The following is a 20,384-nucleotide window of genomic DNA, read 5'->3' as shown; positions in this document are numbered from 1 at the left end:
ATCTTTTTTTTGTTTTCGGGAACAAATTTTACAGCGTTTTATTATCACAAGAAGGCATTTTTTTACTAAAATTGCAAACCCTTTTTGACGTATTGCATGACACTTTATGCGCTATAGCACTGGTGCAGCGACGTATTTGTTTTTGATTTCGTATTTTCTTTGACAAGGGCGACGGGCGGTTGTCATGCTCCATCTGTACTTTATTTTGTAATCTAAGGGTATTGCACTCACAAGTAGTTATAAGATTGTTCGTTTTTACATCGAAATTTATACTTTTTTAACTTACCTCATATTTTTTGTTTTAGGTATTTCAGCTTTCCAAAAAGTAAAATAAAAAGAAATATATGTGCCCATCAATGGTAAAATTACTGAGGATTACGACCCAGAAAAAAATACCTTTTGAAAAATAAACTTTGTAAAGTTAGCTGAAATTTGTGCAAGGCGTTTATTATAAACAGTTTTTCTTTGATGATTTTGGCTTGAAATTGACCCGTCGAAGCAACGCGTTTAAAAAGAAGATCTGAGTAGCTTACAATTTGGTAAACAGCATCTGATGCAAAACACAACTTTCCTCTATTTACAAAGGATGTTAATGCTATATATCGGTTCATATCCAGGCTATGTAGCCAAGAGTTATTTAAAACTATCATTCTATACCAATTAAAATTGTATGTACCTATAAAGTATGGCCAGTAATATTATAATATAATTAATACTGTTAAAAATATATTATGTCGTTATTATTTATAGACCATGATTTTTAGTTTTTTCTATTTCGAAAAATCCTGAATATACAAACCAGTGTGGTCACCCACAGAAAGAGACAAAAAACAACACTGACGTCATTCAAGGTTATATTTTCTTGTGACAAGTCAATGGTCATAGTGCAATCTCCAGTGTATTAGATATAAGCTTCTTGGCTGTGATTATGAGCATGATCAGAGACATAGGTACCTATTAAATGTACCTAGTATCATAGATAATGTAAAAGAATAATAATATAATACTGCTGTAAGTGAGGCTGTAAGCTTAAATCTTTTGTATAATGATTATAATTTTTATTTTTTATGCTGGTAATAATTGTATTGACATCACAGCTGTTCGATGGCTGTTCGGTTCGTTTTGTGATTTGTCTGGCACTGATAAATGTCGCTAGGTGCGATTTTAATGTAATAATCAGAAAGTGAGTGTGTTTTTTTAACATTTTTATTTGTAAAGTAATGACAAAGTTTTTAAACTTTCTTTTATACCCTTTTTAAAGTAAAAAAGTCGGCGAATATACCAATTAATTTGTCAAACTCATTTTTATTTCTGTTTCATTCCAGTGGACATAGAGCAAGTGAATAGATCTGTGGATTCGTGATAATATGTTTTTGTTTTTATAAATAGATATCGTTTTCAGGTATAATCTTATGTGGACTGGATTATTCCGATTATCAGTGAAAAAATAATTAAAATACTATGCCTCTTTTTGGTAAGTCTCAGAAGAGCCCCGCGGAGCTTGTTAGATCGTTAAAGGATGCGGTAACAGCTCTGGAAAGAGGTGACAAAAAAGCTGAAAAAGCACAAGAAGATGTTAGCAAAAACTTGGTATGGTATTTGAAGAATTTACTTTGTTTTGTTGTAATAGATTGTTTATATACTTAGCCATGATTTCATTATAGGTGTTGATAAAAAACATGCTTTATGGCACTTCTGATGCAGAACCACAAGCGGATATTATAGTGGCTCAGCTCGCTCAGGAACTTTATAATACAAACTTACTTCTTCTTCTCATTCAAGTAAGAATCACTTAATATTATTGCTTTTTAAGAGAATAATTCTCATTTTAGGATTCCTTAATAACTAAAGTAATAATTGTTCAATACAGAATTTAAATCGCATCGACTTTGAAGGAAAGAAGGATGTTGCCCAAGTGTTTAATAATGTGTTGAGACGTCAAATTGGCACCCGATCACCTACTGTTGAGTACATATGTACTAAGCCAGAAATTTTGTTCACCTTAATGTCTGGGTAAGATATCTTTGTGTTCAAGATTGTTTGTCTTTACTATTTTAATTTACTTATCGTGATTATTTACTTAGTTATATTTGAAAATTAATTCCTTACTTGTGTTTTGCTTCTACTTTGATTTTGTTTATCTAAAACAACAGAAATCAAAAAGAGAAGGTAAGGAATAGAGAAACAAATAGTGTTATTTAAAAGGTTTATCAAAGGTCTAAGAACAAAAATTCTGTTAAATTTATATTGAATAGATTTATTTTAGTGATATAAAATGTTAAAAAGTTTTAATTAGTGTAATATTAACATTAACAAATGTATACAATATATACAGCTTAAGGAAAGCTGTATATATTGCATTGAGATTATACTATAAAATCTAAAAAATATAATTTTTGTTTAAAGACAATTTTTGCTTCATAGCATCTTTGTACTCATAAACTGATTAAGTTTGTGATAACAACAATTGTTGTCCACATATTATCAATTTATTTGTATTATTACAGATATGAGCATCAGGAAATTGCATCAAACTGTGGTACCATGCTCAGAGAGTGTGCCAGATATGAGGCTTTAGCTAAAATAATGTTATACTCTGACGACTTTTACAATTTCTTCCGTTATGTTGAAGTATCTACATTTGACATTGCCTCTGATGCCTTTTCTACATTTAAGGTAAATTATATCTTGAATTATTCATAATTGTTTAATTACTAGAACGATTATCATATTTAATTTGCGATTGCATTAATAATTCCAATTACCATGAAAAATTTACATAATAATTTAGACTATACTTACATCTTTAACGGTTTTAGAACATAGAACTTTAGTCTTTTACATCTGAATTAATTGTGATTTTGAGATTTATCCTAGAATAAAATTGACAAAAATCTGTTAAAATTGCATGTTTTGTTATTCAGGTTGTTGTTATTGAGACATTTAATTATGAATAAATACTTAAAATTTCTCTTTCTTCAAGATCTTCCAATGCACATTTTAAAAAATTTTAATATATTATATACTTTTTAGGAATTATTAACAAGACACAAATTATTGTGTGCTGAGTTTTTAGAAGCAAATTATGATAAGGTGTTTAGCCATTACCAGAGATTGTTGAACTCGGAAAACTATGTAACTCGACGGCAAAGTCTCAAGTTGCTCGGTGAACTACTCTTGGATCGGCACAACTTTTCGATAATGACACGTTATATAACCAACCCTGATAACTTAAAACTTATGATGAATATGCTGAAAGAAAAATCACGCAATATACAATTTGAAGCTTTCCATGTTTTTAAGGTAAGTTGTAGTTAGCCACCTATTATATGGTGCTAATGTTTAAATTGTTGTATGCACTCATTAGAAAACTCTGCCTCCCAATATACAGGTAGGCAGAGTTTTGTATAATTTTGGAGCATGATTGTTATTCAGTGTTTATTGCATGTCAATGACATGCATAGTTTTCTTCAGAATCCATGATCTATTTAAATGACAATACTTAAAAACAAATAAATTCAAAACTTGTTATTTAAAAAGTTTCCTAAAGAAACAAAAATACTCATTGTATTTTTTTTCTGTAACTGTAAACACAAGAAAATTTTAAGGTTGTTTGCATTTTTAGTTTTTTATACAAAAAAATATTTTTTTACAGGTTTTTGTAGCTAATCCAAATAAACCAAAACCAATTTTAGATATATTGCTCCGAAATCAAGATAAATTGGTGGATTTTCTGACTAAGTTTCATACAGACCGCTCCGAAGATGAACAGTTCAATGATGAAAAGGCTTATCTTATAAAGCAAATTAAGGAATTGAAACCGTTAGAACACTAACATTTATTGCATTTTGTCACATCACCACTTCCTCATGAAAGAAGTTAGTTATAGACGCTATATTATATTTAAACGCTTATAAGTCACCAGATGGTGTCGTGCGCGCCGAACACACTAGACTCCCAAATAATTATATAAACGATATACATTCGGTCTGTGATGAGTCAAGAGTAAAAGTATATTTGTGCTACGAGCAAATTAACATTTGTAGGAATTTTTAGTGTTATTTCGATGGTTTGCTTAAACTTTTTGTAAGTTGTTAAAACCATTTTAGTTATTATGACGTGTTTAGTGACAGTTCCTAAGTCACAATGGAAATAGTATATCTATATTATTGTAGCATACAAACAGTTGTTAAATTAGGACATTAAAAAGTTGATGAGAAAATCTGTTTCTAAAGATCTTTTACCATACTATTGTGTAATTTGTAAATATGACATATATTTTTTACTTTTTATCATTTTATTCATGTTCGAGCCATTAGGGATTGAGCGTCAATATCATATAATATATTTCATACAATATTGTCAGTATTGGTTATTTATTCTTTACGATATATCTACATTATGTATATATTGCTGATATGTTGCTAAGTGCTTTGAGAATAACTAGTTTAATTTAGCAACACTGTTAAATACTTTGTAAATTCAATGTCTTGTTTTAAATTATAATTTATATACTTAATCATTTTAAGAAACGAGGTATAGTTAAAGATTCGTTTTGTCATCACATTTATACATTCTGTCAGCTGAATAAAATATTTATATCAGTATATATATATATTTAATTTTATTTGCGAATGTTACAAATGAACAAATTGTGTTGGATGGTGTTATCGAAGTGCTATGTGAATCGGCCGAAATCCTAAGAAAATGCTTTAAAAGAACCAATAGAAAATTATTTTTACAGTGTTAACTAAGTATATCATTTTATTATTATTTTCTATTGGTTTTTTTGTCAAAATATATAAGTTTTATTAGATGAAATTTTTAAAATGTCCACTGAAATTGAAAGTCACTGCACATGTTGCTTATCTATACGATTTATCGACAATTAAAAGAATCGCAGTGGTCACATTATATGATAAGCAATTAAAGAGTAACGTTTTGCATCGATAATATCGTAGCTTGCTAGGCAAAGATAATTTATAAAATAATTAATATAGACAAGTCGAACATATTTCGAATCGTAAAGCAGGGATAATGTCTTAAAATCTAAATTAGCCACAATATACCTAATAACATAACCACATTTTGTACATTGGGCAAATTTTGTCACAATATGATGAATAAATTATTAGAAAAATGCTGTCTTTTTTTCTTTATTCCAAATCTGACATGATAAATTTCCTATTTGTTGTTAACAATCCTTATTTATTTTCTAAAATGGGGAAAATTTATTACAAATTATAAACTACCTACATAGTTACATCATGAAAATTATTAATTTGTATAAATTCTGAGTAGATAGTTATATGTGTTATTAAAAGATAAATAAAAAATGATATAATTTTCAATGACAAATAAGTCAGTGGATCAACGCACTTTCCACCTATCCAATACTTTTATTTATGCTAATTCTATATTTTTAGGAATAAGTATAGGAATTAAAAATAATAAAGTTCAGTTTGAAAATGGTATTATTTCAGATATTCGCATTACATTTGTACAAATAAAACGTTCAAGCTTTATACAAATAATATATTTAAAATATAACGTTACAACATAATGGAAGAACTGTAACATAATAAAAGAAAGGTTTACTATTTAAGGATGCTAAAGGTTTACTACGAAGGAGCTGATTCGCTCTAAAGACTTATTTACAAATTTCTCATAAGGTAGTTTTTACGTATTATAAATTATAATATAAAGAGTCGGCAAACTACATTTTCTGCTCGGGATTAGATGTTGAAAATAACCATGGCTAGAGTAAGCACAGCTTGACAGGCAGGCAGGCTGACAGCTTTATTACTAATCCAATATTTAAATAAAAACCTAACCATTATTTTATCTTAAATTTCTCTTACAAACAATACTTTTGTTTTACTAGGGTGGTAATAATAAAAAGAAAATTGCGTGTCAAAATATTAGTAGTCTAGTTTCAAGCAGACCTAACTCATTTGTTTTACTTACATACCTACGTATTAAATTATTTCGACCGCTAATTATTATTGAAAATAAAAATACAAAAATTTATTCACAATCAGGGAACATAACTTAGTAGAAAACGCCGCGAGATAGGATAATAAACTTATTCTGAATCTTAAATTTACCAATTAAATGTTTACTTATCTATAGTCTATACTAATATTATAAAGCTGAAGAGTTTGTTTGTTTGAACGCGCTAATCTCGGGAACTACTGGTCCGATTTGAAAAATTCTTTCAGTGTTAGATAGCTCATTTATCGAGGAAGGCTATAAGGCTATATAATATCATCACGCTACAACCAACAGGAGAGGAGCCACGGGGGTGAAACCGCGCGGAGCGGCTAGTAAATTATAATGCATATTATGAATGATATTACGTTACATTGTTTCAATTTCAGAAATGATTGTCAACTTATTTAGGCCATAACCTTTTATGATTTTTTTGATAATATGTAGACAGTTTTAAATATTATGAAAGCGAACAAACACATTGTAACTCACCCTGTTAAAATAAAATGGCATACAGAAATAGGATGATCTAAAATAAGAATATTATCAAGGTCACAGAGTTTATAATTGTATCGTAATGTCACTATTAATAACTGACCGTAAATTATTGTTATATGTACATAATTACGATGCTGTTCGTTATCCTACTCATATAAAATGTATAATCATGCATCTGCTTGTAAGATGTTATATTGTGTTACATTGTAGCAAACGTTTTGAATTTGAGAATGTAGGCTGATGGATGAAAATTACTTCTTAAAATGTAAAGAAGTTAATTTTACTTTACATTGAATTAAATGTAATAATTGTGCTATTCTTGCTTGTTTGCTTTATGGCTGGGAATGTGGTTAAATAGCATTTTCTGATTTTGAAAAGACCCGTGTATTTACATAAAAAAACTGTTTATTTGTAATGTTTGATGTAAAGATCTAATCCCGAACCAGATACACAAAACAAAATAATTGTAGTACTTTAATTTTTATTTAGCTATATAACATCAAAGTTTATTTGTTAAGTATTAAGAACATGAAAGCGACATAAATCTTTGTACAGCATAATCCAACTTCGGTTAAATTTAGTGTGACTAATCGATATTCTTTAATTAACTATTACACAAATGGTTATTATAGATATATATGTTATTATTGAAAAACAAAAATAAAAGACTTACTTATACAAAAAAAAATGAAATAAGACCACAGTCTCAAAAGTTTAGGGTCAGTAATATTAATTTATTTTGTGAACTTAAGTTTAACAGTCATTGACTTTGTAACCTGCTTAATTATAAAGAAAATTAGCTAAACCGATTAAAAATTTTGGCATTTTCGTAATATAGGTAGTGGGATTGTTACATTCATAATATATTATTTTCACGAACAGATTGACATTGTTACAATATTACGTATGTATAATGTATGCAATTCTTTATCACCTGCTAGTTTCGAATATTATGTAAAATTGATCAATATAAATTTTAATTAAGAAACTAAAGCAAGCACGGGGAGATTCTTTAAAGGTGTTAATTTTTATTTAAAATTAATATATGAACACATTTACTTACCATACTGCGATGTATGATCAAAAAAGAATGCATTGAAAAAAGATGGCACGTTAATCAATTATTTTATATAGAGAATGATAAGTTTAGGAGGTTAGATTCAGTTTAAACGCAGGTGAAGTTAAACATATGAGTTGCAAAAGTTATATCGACAATAAAGCATTTGAACATTCATGAATTATTTATGTAACAATCCTACATTTTAGGCTTTGTTTAAATAAAATTAGGATTACTTTAAATACATATTAACAAATTATTACTTAATTAGTATACAAACGATTAAATATCTACTTGCTAAAGGCGAATAGGCTTCAAGGAAAGTACACGATTTAGATATCTTATGAAAGGAAGCCTAAGCTATGTTTTGGAACTAATCTGGTAACGTTTATAAATAAAATTTAATTTATAATTCGCATATTAACAAGCAAGAGATCAGTTACATTAAGACCGCTAATAGATGAACTACACAAATACATTTACAACAGTTGCGAGGGGTTCAACTAAACATTTCATAATGTGAGTCGTGATAAGTCTATGCTTAAATCATAACATTAGTTTTTAGCGCCACGTCACGGATAATAGGCGGTATGTATAAAAAATATTCGGTGTTATTGCGTTTAATTGATCTGGGAACATAAATTCGTTAGACTTAACTCATAATAATAAGTTGTCCCGTGTTATTAGCGTACACGAGGCCTTGTCCGGGCTGCGGGGCCCAGCGCAGGCAGTTGAGGCTGGTGAAGCCGTGTTCCCACGTCTGCTCCAACTCCTTTATCGGCGACAAACCGGTCCTACTGGAACTTTCTGCAACGTTAAACATAAAATATTAAATCATATTAGACTAGAATATCATATAATAATAAAATGAAATTACTTTTTACCGCGGTGGATCATCTGAAAACACAAAAAGGGGCAAAAGGGTAAGAATGGGACAGGGGCATATTAGCAAATAATTAAAAATAATTAAAACAAAATAATAAAAACAAATTCATCTGAATATAATAAGTACCTACAAGTATAGGTTAGCGATGAGCGAAGCGTGGAACAAGTTGACTGAAAACCAATACACGAGCTGAGCGAGCGTGTCGCAGCAGCGGCTGACGCATGCCGGAATATATGACTTCTGGAATAAATCTTAACGAGCACCGCCGTGTGCAGGCACTGCCCGAGCCCCGACCACTCCAGCGAGCACACGATACGCACCGAGCGGGTCGAGCCGGTACAGCAGCGCGAACACGTTGGTGCGCGCGTGGTGCACGGAGGTGAAGCGGCGCGAGCCGAGCCCCACGGCGAGGTGTCGCGCGGTCGGCGACAGCGCCACCGACACCGCGCTCTGCTCCAGCACCGCCGTGTGCAGGCACTGCCCCAGCCGCGATACGCACCGAGCGGGTCGAGCCGGTACAGCAGCGCGAACACGTTGGTGCGCGCGTGGTGCACGGAGGTGAAGCGGCGCGAGCCGAGCCCCACGGCGAGGTGGCGCGCGGTCGGCGACAGCGCCACCGACACCGCGCTCTGCTCCAGCACCGCCGTGTGCAGGCACTGCCCCAGCCGCGATACGCACCGAGCGGGTCGAGCCGGTACAGCAGCGCGAACACGTTGGTGCGCGCGTGGTGCACGGAGGTGAAGCGGCGCGAGCCGAGCCCCACGGCGAGGTGTCGCGCGGTCGGCGACAGCGCCACCGACACCGCGCTCTGCTCCAGCACCGCCGTGTGCAGGCACTGCCCCAGCCGCGATACGCACCGAGCGGGTCGAGCCGGTACAGCAGCGCGAACACGTTGGTGCGCGCGTGGTGCACGGAGGTGAAGCGGCGCGAGCCGAGCCCCACGGCGAGGTGGCGCGCGGTCGGCGACAGCGCCACCGACACCGCGCTCTGCTCCAGCACCGCCGTGTGCAGGCACTGCCCCAGCCGCGACCACTCCAGCGAGTACACGCCTGCCACACATCAAACACAAACGTAACATATTGACGTACCGTAAACAACTGGACTTACAATCGCAAATTAACCAGTCGACAAATAATATTCAAGAAATCATATGAAAACATAGCTTACCTAACCAGTGATTAGTATTACGTAACCGAGGTACGGGTAGCAGAGCGACCAACAGCCTTCCATCTTTGGATATATCGATGCTTGCATCGTTATGGATTCTGCATCTTTGGACTACAACATTCTTAGAACCTGAAAAATATTGAAGTTTTAACATAATATTAATCGTGCATATAAAAACTTTATTTTACCACTTATATTACTCTCGAACTGTATTAAAAACAGTTATTAATTTGAAAACGTACTATCCGCAATATCAGGTGTGTCGCCTTTGGTAAAGTCCCAAGCTTGCACTCGATGCGACGGCGCTGGGAACGTTTCGGAGATGATGCCGGCGTCCAGCAGGCCGGCCATGCCGCTCATGCGCCTCGCACCGATACCAGCGATACCGTTGCCCTCTGCAGGACCTCCCCCTGCGCCATCACCGTTACCGTCTTCGTCGGCCATGGCGTTCTGTTAACATGTACATTATTTACTTTTAGGTTAGAATTTAATTTTTATAATGCAGCTCAAAAGTACCGTACTATGTTTTTAGACCGAGTTCTTAAAAACTGACAAGTAACGTGATTGCTTTGTAGATCAATAAATACTATAAGTTGTGTACCTGAGCTAAGATTATTGGCTGCAAATATTCATGAATCCTTGGCAATCTCTGCTGTTGATTCCCTTGTTCTTCAGGACTATCGGGATCATTAACTTGTAGAAGGGATAATGCCGCATTACTTATAACGGCGTGCAGTGGGCCAGAATCTTCTGATTGGGCATTCATAGGTAGCCGTGGAAAAATTCGTTCTCTGCCAAGAATTGGTGAGCGACCGTCGAAAGAAGGTCTACGACTACTTTGATCAGCGTTATTTTGTAATGGCGATGGATTGCCTTGCTGGTTTTCATTATTCTCCTGAAGAGTAAACATTTCTCTCACTGACGACGGTGTATACAGACGAATGGTTTGCAAACGCCTATATCTACTTCTTGCTACATTTCTAAGCCTTACAGCCTGCATATGGGCTATTCGTATTAAATTTATCCTATGTTCAAATTCGTTCATTACTTCCGGAGGAAGTCTAGATGGTTCCTGATTAGGGTTTTCTCCTGTGGAAAACCTTGAAGGACCAGCGACAGGTTCGGGATTAGCAGCTCCAATTCTGGGTGTCGAAGGTGTTTTGATATTTTTACGAGGGAGTGAACGTAAGACCGGAATCCTGTGTGTGGCCACAGGTGGAAAAGCTCTCTTTTTTATTAACGGATGCGCAGTTGGATTAGTTCGATGTAATGCTTTCAATCTTCTACTCTCTTGGTATAGTTCTCTCCGACTTCTTGCAGTTGCTGAATTATTTCTGTTCGCTGCAGCTATAAGTACAGCAAGACGGTTACTCCATCTCTGTGTGACTGAATTTGGAGAAGATACAGGGGAATCATCTTGCGTATTATTAGCATTTGACCCTGAAGCTGATGTCGTTGAATTCTCACGATTTGTAGATGTACTTCCGCGAGTTCGTTCTTCTTCAGTCTCACTTGAAATCGAATAATGCGTACACTCGCTTTGTTCATTCGTATTACTAGTAGTAGCTTCATTGTTATCTACGCGATTTGTATTACGGTTGTCAGATCTTTGAGGCGATTGATTGTTACTGGCGCTTGTCCTACCACTGTTTCTATTAGACATTAGCATTAAGCAAGTAATAGCTAAAGCTTTTTTCAGCGTTCGTAACATGTTAATGATGAGTTGGCTTAAACCTCGTTCTTCTAAACACATCATCATCATATTGAACATAACTGATAAAACTTGCATGGCGCGCATGCGTATCTCATGCCTTGTTGCACTAATTTCTATAGCTCGCGCAAATTCCCGGCGTGGTCTATTGTTATATCTTTGTGATAAACGATTAGATGCAGAATTACGCGTTCTTCGTCGAAGATCATCATCATGTCGCCATCTATAATTAGGTTGTAATCGTCGCCTTACAAATGGCGAGTATCGACCTCCCGAAGAAGATCTTGTCTGTGAGGTCCTACTTGATTGTCTATTGTCATTTGTGTTGTCTGGTGTAGTACTCTGTTCATTTTCAGGAGTGTCTGAATTGTTAGAGGCATCTCTATTTGTCTCAGAATTCCTATCTTCTGACCTTTGACTACTTCTAGTCCTACTGGAGCCACGATTGACATTGTCAGTCACTTCCGTCAGCATCATACACCTTTCTAATAGAGATCTTGTATAATAACTAGTAACATCTTGTCTACCTGTTTCTCTGTGTAACATCAGAATACGTCTTCTCAAATTTTCCCACATGTTACGTAAATCCCGCATACTTATACGTTGACCTCGAAGCCAAAAATTTGCAAGTTGTTGTGCATGTTTCTGCAATGCATTGACACCACTTCTTACTTTCCTAAATGCTTCATCTGATGACAATGTATTACCACTTGACCAAAAATTATCTCTACTAGTTGATGGCATGTTTGGGTCAAAGTTGCTGTTTTGATTTCGATTTTCAGATGGCTCATCATTATTTCTTGTACTCGTACTCGTACTTGTACCTTCATCGGTTGCGGCATTTTGAATGCGCACATGAAATCTTCTACTGTTAGAAGACACATTTAAACCACTTCTTTCAGGAACATTATCTGAGACGGGTAAATCATTGTTCAATTCAAATACAAGTCTATCAGTAGGGTTTTCTAGCCTATTGGAATTATTACTACTAGATGTTTGACGATTAGTATCCCGTGTATTATCTTCTCTAAAAGTTGAATTTCTCGTTCTAAATATATTTACTTCAGGGGGATTGTCACTGTCTGACTCTGAACTAGAAGACAAAAATATTGTATTTTGATGTAAGCCACTAAATAAACGTGGACGTGGACGATTATTGCGAGTTCTCGCAACGCCATCACTGTCATCAGAATGTGCTCTAGTTTCATTTTCTCTTCTTTGAATATTTCTTTCTGCTCGGGTCAAAGTTGACAGTGACATATTAGTTATTAAATTAAGTAACCTTGTTCCAGAATCTCTAAGAATGTCTCGTATTAAGTCTAGACTTTCATTAATTGTTTGAGCATCTACTGGTGTCGACATTCGGGCTTGTGTGTAAATAGAATTTGAAGTTCTATGAGCGCTAGAACTGGCAGAAGTGTTTGGAAGCGATGAGGAGCTAAAAGAAGAATCATTATCGATGGTAATGGGATTCTCATTCTGATTGTTATTTGAGGGATTCGGGGAACATCTATGCAGTGATAAATCAAGAAGCAATGGAGATTCAGACCTATGTCCTGGAAACGAACGTGTGCGAGACGATCCTGCAGTAGATTCGTTATCCTGGTTATTGAGAGGGCTACTTGTAAAGGAAACTCGGGAAGGTCTCGGAGTTCCATTTGTGGACGAAAATGGATTGGGAAGAAGTCGTGTCACGCGTTCACTTTGATCTGTTTGACTTGCTGACCACAGGGATGTTCTAGAACTTTCACCTAAAGGTTGAAAAGCCGAAGGTCGGGATCCAAATATGGAAGATTCTTGTCGCGTGGTGTTTTGGTCCCTAAAAGAAGTAAAAATGTTAAAAATAATTTATAAAATTATATTAAAAAATTTACTTCATTGAGAATATAGAATTACCTAGAAGGATCACTGCCAAATGATAAAGCATCAAGATTCAATAATCTACTGCTATTAGCTTCTACATCTGTGTTTTCTGCATTGTCTTGTCTGTTTGATGTACCCGGTACTGGATCATCTAAAATTTAAAATATTATGATCCTTAGATAAAAGTACACTTAAATAATTTTTAATAACAGTGAAATAATTATTACCATCGTCAAAATTAAGTAATGTCGATAAATTGGGACGCGCCATACGTGTATATCCATTGGCCTCTGGTGTTGGATCAGTTTCCATTGGGTCAGTACCGCGGTCCGTCTGTGGAATAGTTAAAATAGATAAATATTTTATAACGCCCTATCAAAGACTGAATTTTAATTTCTCAAGTTAAATAATGCACAAATATACCGTGCTGGGCGGTGGCGTTGTCGCGGTGAGTCTATGTCGTACCATAAACAACCTTTGATAGTTTCTTACAAGACTATCGTATCGTTGCACTAAATTTTGATAAGAGTTCACAATCACATCCCTTGTTGGTCCAGGGCTATCTTGAGATCTATTATTTCCAGGATTTTCATCAGGATCATCCCTTCTACGGTAATTTATAACATGTGGAGGACTGGAGTGAGTGTTTCGTTGAAGGAGAGAGGTGTGGCCACCTGGTGATGTCCACAGTGATATGCCAGTAATCAATTTGTAACCGAGAGAATCAAATGCGACATATCTGCAAAAAATAAAATAATCATGAAGTTTATTATAAAATATTTTTTTTAATCAAATCAAATTTTAGCCTTCAAATTTAATGTTGGAGTTCTTATGATATTTTTCCACAACAAACACCAATTTACTAATTCATACTTTTTTTAAATATTCCAAATATATTAATTGTCTAGCAAGCAAACATTTATATTTATTTCTGAATGTATTATGACATTTCCATCTGAAGAAATAAAACTCAAAATGGGAAGAGGTTCCATGATATACTTTATAGTTCTAGGTCAGTTAATAATTGGTATTTTACTGGTGTTCATAGACATACCTGACTTTTTCATTAATATTATTTGTGGAGACTTTAGTGAATGGAGCTGGTTGACTCCAGTCCCAGAAGTACAGTTCATTGTAAGTAGCAATGACTAAAAGTTGTTCTCGAGGATGGAAAGCTATGGATGCTATCACTGTTTCCTTTTGCACACTCCAAACTTCACTTCCACCCTATAACATTTAGTCAAATTATATTTTCATAAAAACATTGAATAAAATACATTTTTATTTATATTTATCATTTAACAAGAGATTTTTAATAAGAATAACAGTTGTATTTACACTAGAAATATCCCAAACTCTAACTTGTCCACCCAGACAGCCAGAACCTATTAGTTGAGGGTGTGATGGATGGAAAGCAATACACCATGGTGTTCTAGGATGCCCTTTCAATATCCTCACATGTTTGCCACTTGCCAGCTCCGATACATAAACATTATGATTGCCGTGTGTAGAAGCAACTTTAGTCCTAAAAATTTAATAACATTATACAAAATATCAGCCAATTAAAAGTCATAGTTAATGTAGAACTGAATTCGGCTTACCCATCAGGACTGAATACCATGAGAAATGTAGATCTTGGATAGCCTGGCAGATCACAACACTAAGAAGGTAAGGTTTTAATTAATATTTATATTTTTCATTATTAAGACAAGAAATTGAAAGTAATGTAAACTTACTCTTATTTTGAGAGGTTTCTGCACAAGTATGTCTTCTGCTACATTCTCAAGCACAGTCTTGTTACTAGGAGAGTGGAGAGGATTGACTCCTCTCTCCCTCCATTGCCAACTTCTTGCAATATTGCCAATATTTTGAGCTTCATCGATTTGGTCATTTTTGCTTCCTAGCCATTCAGGGTCTATTATTGGATCCATTACCCTAACATAAAAGAATGAATGAGAATACTACTACTTAGTATGGATCACATTGGATTTGACTTATGTAATATTTACAATTATTACCTTACTACTGGGTGATTAGTTTATCATATTGGGAAAAATAAATCTGAAACAAGAAATAGGTAAAAAAATTTCAATTTCAGGAGTTGAATTATAAAAAATCACAGGGCGTTAAAAGCTTCACATGGATATTGTTTAAATAGTAGTTTTACGACAAATAACATTGAGGATTCGTTGTTATTTGTATGCAAAATAAGTGATATAACTTAAGAGAGCCATATTGGAAAATTGTTACAGGTTATATTTACTGGAAAAATAAATATTACATGAAACATGAATAGAAGTAAATAGTACTTCAAGAAAAAAACATGTAAGATAATATTTTTTTTGATATTCCATCTAGAATTGGAAGATTGGCGTCAACAATGTGTCGATAAACAACAACACTTACCTGACTCATATTGATATATTCACGTCGAGTAGAGAAAAACAAAAGGTATACCTGTAGATAGGTTTACAATTACGAAGCTGTAAAATCACTAATTGCACTTTATTTTAGCCTACAAAACTATATCAAAACTCTTTTACGGTAAACACACAGCTGCGAGCTGTCAAAAAATTCGGATGTCGAATTCAGGGGTTACCAGCTATAAAATGTATCGAAAAGATTATGGTTTATGTCTGTGGTTTATGTTTAATAAAAATATTTTTTTTACTTTTATAAACTGCGTATAGTTATAGACACAGCGTTATAGAGGTCAGTGCTTTTTTAATACTAATTTTTGTAATTTAAAAAATACAAAAGTAAAAGTAACTTTCTCTGTACGTGTAAATGAGTCTCAAGATTACATCTTAATCTTTTGATTTTAGACACTGATTTTAAAATTAAGACCAATAATGTAGCTTCTAAGCTAGATCTAGCTAGTATAATATGTAGTAAGTAGGTAATATGTATGTAGTACCTAAGCTATAGAAATATATTCTTTTTCCGGCAAATTTGTCTGTGGAAAACATTGCTATATTACTCTTGAAGGCGCTGCAAAATGTTAAAGTTGTTTTAAAGTCAATGATATTAAAAGTTAAAAGGTGTAGGTATGCAACATTCTACCTTTAAAAATGGTACACTAACGCACACTATACGATTGGATGTCAAAGTGAAATGAATCAATTAATATAGTTGGGAAAAAGAGACAACTGAAGTACAGTACTCCAAAATTAATAATGCGCATGCAAATCTTCGCTAATTATTGTCGTATTTCCAAAAACAACACCCGAATCATTGAATGGTTAGAGCAATTCACTTGCATATTTTTACACCTTGTCTAAAAGAAACAAAAGTCAATTCACAGTCATACTCACAGATCATACTGCATACACAATCGAAAAAAATTCGGGCGGTAGCCTACGTCAGTCAATAATTAATAAACTTAAAAATCTGTCAGTCGTCTACCTATATTGGTGGTGACTGCACGTGTTCTCTCTGTGTAGAATTATATAGAGCTGCTATTACGTACCCTTCTTGGTTTTGTTTTTAAAGTGAATTTATCGATGAAATGATTATTTACACAGGTGATGGCAGTGGGTTTAAATTTTAATATTGTGGAATGATTAGTACGTACTGTAAATACTTTTGAAATGAGATTTCTTTTGTTATTTTAACTAGGGAATGCAATCCCGATCCCGCGGGATCCCGATCTCGCGAGATCTCGTGTAATTTTTCGGGATCAATCCCGACGCATCATATGACGAGATCCCGTTCGAGATTGACGGGATTGGGTGGCAGTGGTCAGCGACGCGAAAAAGTCCTTTTGCACGTATATCCACGTCCACGATCTTAGACAAATTAAAATCAACCATTAAAAAAGAAATGGATTTGTTTGAGTGTGGAACAAGGGGGTTATTTTTGCAGTTTGCATATAATTGCTTCGCCACGCTGTTGCCAACCAGCGTTGAGTCGGAGAGGACATTCTCAGAAGTGGGATACATTGCAACGGACATTAGATGCCGTTTAGCAGATGAAACTATTAATACCCTTTGTTTTTTAAGGAGTCATTTTCAAAATATTTTCAGTCATTTTCAAAAATTTTCCTAATTTCCTTTGAAATAAGCTTATTGTTTTGATTACCTAATTTACCTGCGTTAATTTCCTTACAACCTGATTATTATTTAGTTGGTAAATTTATTATTTTAAAGGTTTTTATTTTCTTTCGAGTAATATGTTATTTTAGTTAACCTCACTATCACAAACAAGCAGTTATTAGCTTTTTCAGTCACCTGAATTCAACATTTTTTTTAAAATTAGACGGGATCCCGAAAATTCCGGGATCCCGCGGGATTGATATTTCTAATCCCGCGGGATCCCGAAATTTTGGTAACCTATTTTCATGAGTGACATGAAAGATTTTATGGGTTAGGTACCTCGGCATGTTCATTACGAACTTTTACATTACGAATTCGCGAATGTCATCGCGAATGCCATCGCGAAACCATCGCGAATGCCATCGCAAATGCCATCGCATATGCCATCGCAAATGCCATCGCAAATGCCATCGCAAATGCCATCGCAAATGCCATCGCAAATGCCATCGTAAATGCCGGCGGCACGGGACATACAGTTGTTAACTTGCTAGTTACATAATTTTTTTTTATTGTTGCCCCACCTTGAGCCCATGGCCTAGCTACGCCCTACACATACCCATACATCCATCCTCTTCCATCCAAACTTTCGCATTTATAATAATATAAGTAGGTTGGTATAATATTAGTAGGATGTTAATTAGAGAAATCTAGTTGAAGATAATGAGGAAAATATTACTAAGCAATAAAGGTAAATATTTAAATTTACCATAATTTATTTTGATTTAAATAATAATAATTGTTTTGTATTTCGTTATATTTTACAGATAGGTATTAGGAATATGACGACATGAAGATGATTGCATTCAATCAGGCGTGAAATAGCTTCGGTGATCCTTTCTGAATCAGATCTAAGAAAGTATTAGCAGTATTATATATTATGTAGGTAGATATTGCTGAGGATTGTATTTTAGTTTGTTGTTAGTTTTAGTGTGGACGTTATATGAAGGGATGTTAAATTATTAGTAACTAGCTGCTCCACGCGGTTTCACCCCCATGGCTCAACTCCTGTTGGTCGTAGCGTGATGATATATAGCCTATAACCTTCCTCGATAAATGAGCTATCTAACACCGAAAGAATTTTTGAAATCGGACCAGTGGTTCCCGAGATTAGCGCGTTCAAAAAAACAAGTTGCTTTACTTATACAACTAGGTAGATATAATTACTCATGTTAATTTTGTATAAATATAAAAACATGACATAAGAGCATAGATAAAACCAGAGGATAACGAAAAAAGAAATACTTACCACCACACTTACCACAATCTCTGTCTACCAGCTTCTTGGTCTACCTTAATCTACACTAATATTATAAAGAGGAAAACTTTGTTTGTTTGTTTGTTTGATTGTAATGATAGGCTCATAAACTACTTTTGGACCGAGGGCGGTTCAAGGGGGTATTGAGCCGCCTATAACATCTTCCCGGTCCTGTGACTGTCCTATCTACTTTGGGTAGTCGATAATGAGGCAGAGAAGCCACATAGTCTGGCATATAGCTGCGGGAGCTCTGGTGCGTTCTACTAGAGATCCCGGAGTCCCCGCTACCATGCTTTGGGTTTGGCCGTCGAGGAGGTTTTAGTGGGTAAGAATCCCACATGCTCTCTTTTTCCCCCCAAAAGAGAGTATCTTTTGAAGATTTCCTCCCCGTTACCAAAAAAAAGGCTCATAAACTACTGGGCCGATTTTAAAAATTCTTTCACCATTCGATAGCTACATTATCTACAAGTAATATAGGCTAGGTTTTATCCAGGAAATCCTACGGAAACGGGAACTATGCGGGTTTCTCTTTGAAAACGCGGGCGAAGCCGCAGGCGGAAAGCTAGTAAACAATATACAGGTAGCTAATTAATTAATATTTAGATAGGTATTCCTTTTTTTTAAGTTTTGTGTTGTCTTTGAAAACAAATAGTGACAAGGACAAGATTAATTTTAGACGCCTTCGTTTTAGATTCGATCTGCTTCTAGTTGCCATTTCTTGAAACGAACTGCAATTCACTTAAAGTCTGTATTATTAATGTCTACAAAAATATCCAAGAGTATATTCCGAGAATATTTTATGTTTCAGCTCATTGTTATTACGTTACTTTTTTAAATTAAAATTGATTATATTACCTATAGCTCTATAGGTACGAGACCATTACAGATAACACTTCAATAAAAAATATGTTGATAGTAACATATCATATGTATATATGCAAAGATATAATAATATCTAATCCCACCAAAAAAACATTTTCATGTAAAATGTTGCCAAGACGAGCCCATATGACTCGCACTGTCAAAAAGTTATCAGATCTCATGTAGAGCCAAGCTTCTAACACTACACGCCCTAACTCTACAAGGCCTAACTTCACAAACTCTACACCTTAGTCAAAATATGTGGCTTGGCCATTTCGCTACATTCACATCGGCGTAAGGTGAAAAATTAATTCACTGTTCATTACTTTTGTGTTAAACAATAGTTCTTGTAGTAACGAACGGCCAAGCCACATATTTTGACTAAGGTGTAGAGTTTGTGAAGTTAGGCCTTGTAGAGTTAGGGCGTGTAGTGTTAGAAGCTTGGCTCTACATGAGATCTGATAACTTTTTGACAGTGCGAGTCATATGGGCTCGTCTTGGCAACATTTAACATGAAAATGTTTTTTTGGTGGGATTTCATTTCTTTTTGTAAGTTGTTTGTAACAAAATTTTATATGTCGATTAAAGTTTTAATTTTTTTTTTAACAAGGAGTACCTATACACATATATATCTAGGGGAACCAAGTTTTAGATTATTAGATTAGACCTCTAGCGTCATCAAAATTTAATTTAAAATTACAGGTCTCATACAAACTCCCATCCCCTAGTTTAAGGGGTTGGGGGATGAAAGTTACAAGTTTTATAATTTTTTTGTTGTTTGTGTGCTAATAATAGCTTACATACAAAATTTCAGCTTTCTAGGACATTAGGAAATACCTTAAGAATTTTGATGATCATCAGTGAGTCAGTGACGAAATTAGCGTTTTTTAGATATAAATAAAATCTGAAGTATAAAAGCTAATGTAATTAAAACTTAATATGTTCAATAAGTCTGCTATTGACAATATATCCCAAAAATTTTGATGATCTAGCATAATCCA

At 34.6% G+C, this 20,384-nt stretch overlaps 2 protein-coding genes across 2 annotated transcripts; one reads left to right on the top strand and one right to left on the bottom strand.

Annotated features, from left to right (window-relative positions):
- The first annotated feature begins 1,086 nt into the window (after nt 1-1,086).
- Nucleotides 1,087-5,141, top strand: LOC123705841 (protein Mo25). Its single transcript, XM_045654886.1, has 7 exons — nt 1,087-1,183; nt 1,403-1,590; nt 1,665-1,781; nt 1,871-2,013; nt 2,508-2,676; nt 3,034-3,303; nt 3,656-5,141. The coding sequence occupies exons 2-7, from the start codon at nt 1,462-1,464 to the stop codon at nt 3,833-3,835; spliced, it is 1,008 nt and encodes a 335-aa protein (XP_045510842.1). The 5' UTR covers nt 1,087-1,183; nt 1,403-1,461; the 3' UTR covers nt 3,836-5,141.
- A 315-nt stretch (nt 5,142-5,456) lies between these two features.
- Nucleotides 5,457-15,741, bottom strand: LOC123705840 (activating molecule in BECN1-regulated autophagy protein 1-like). Its single transcript, XM_045654884.1, has 14 exons — nt 15,580-15,741; nt 15,192-15,234; nt 14,910-15,108; nt 14,775-14,833; nt 14,512-14,698; nt 14,228-14,400; nt 13,597-13,912; nt 13,401-13,506; nt 13,207-13,324; nt 10,201-13,129; nt 9,842-10,049; nt 9,600-9,728; nt 9,290-9,481; nt 5,457-8,353 (listed from the first exon to the last, which is right to left on the bottom strand). Exons 3-14 carry the CDS (start codon nt 15,102-15,104, stop codon nt 8,199-8,201), a joined length of 4,767 nt encoding a protein of 1,588 aa, XP_045510840.1. The 5' UTR covers nt 15,105-15,108; nt 15,192-15,234; nt 15,580-15,741; the 3' UTR covers nt 5,457-8,198.
- Between the last annotated feature and the right edge of the window lie 4,643 nt (nt 15,742-20,384).

The sequence above is a fragment of the Colias croceus genome, chromosome 3, assembly GCF_905220415.1.
Source record: "Colias croceus chromosome 3, ilColCroc2.1".
NCBI lineage: Eukaryota > Metazoa > Arthropoda > Insecta > Lepidoptera > Pieridae > Colias > Colias croceus.
This window is presented reverse-complemented; position numbering and strand designations above follow the sequence as displayed.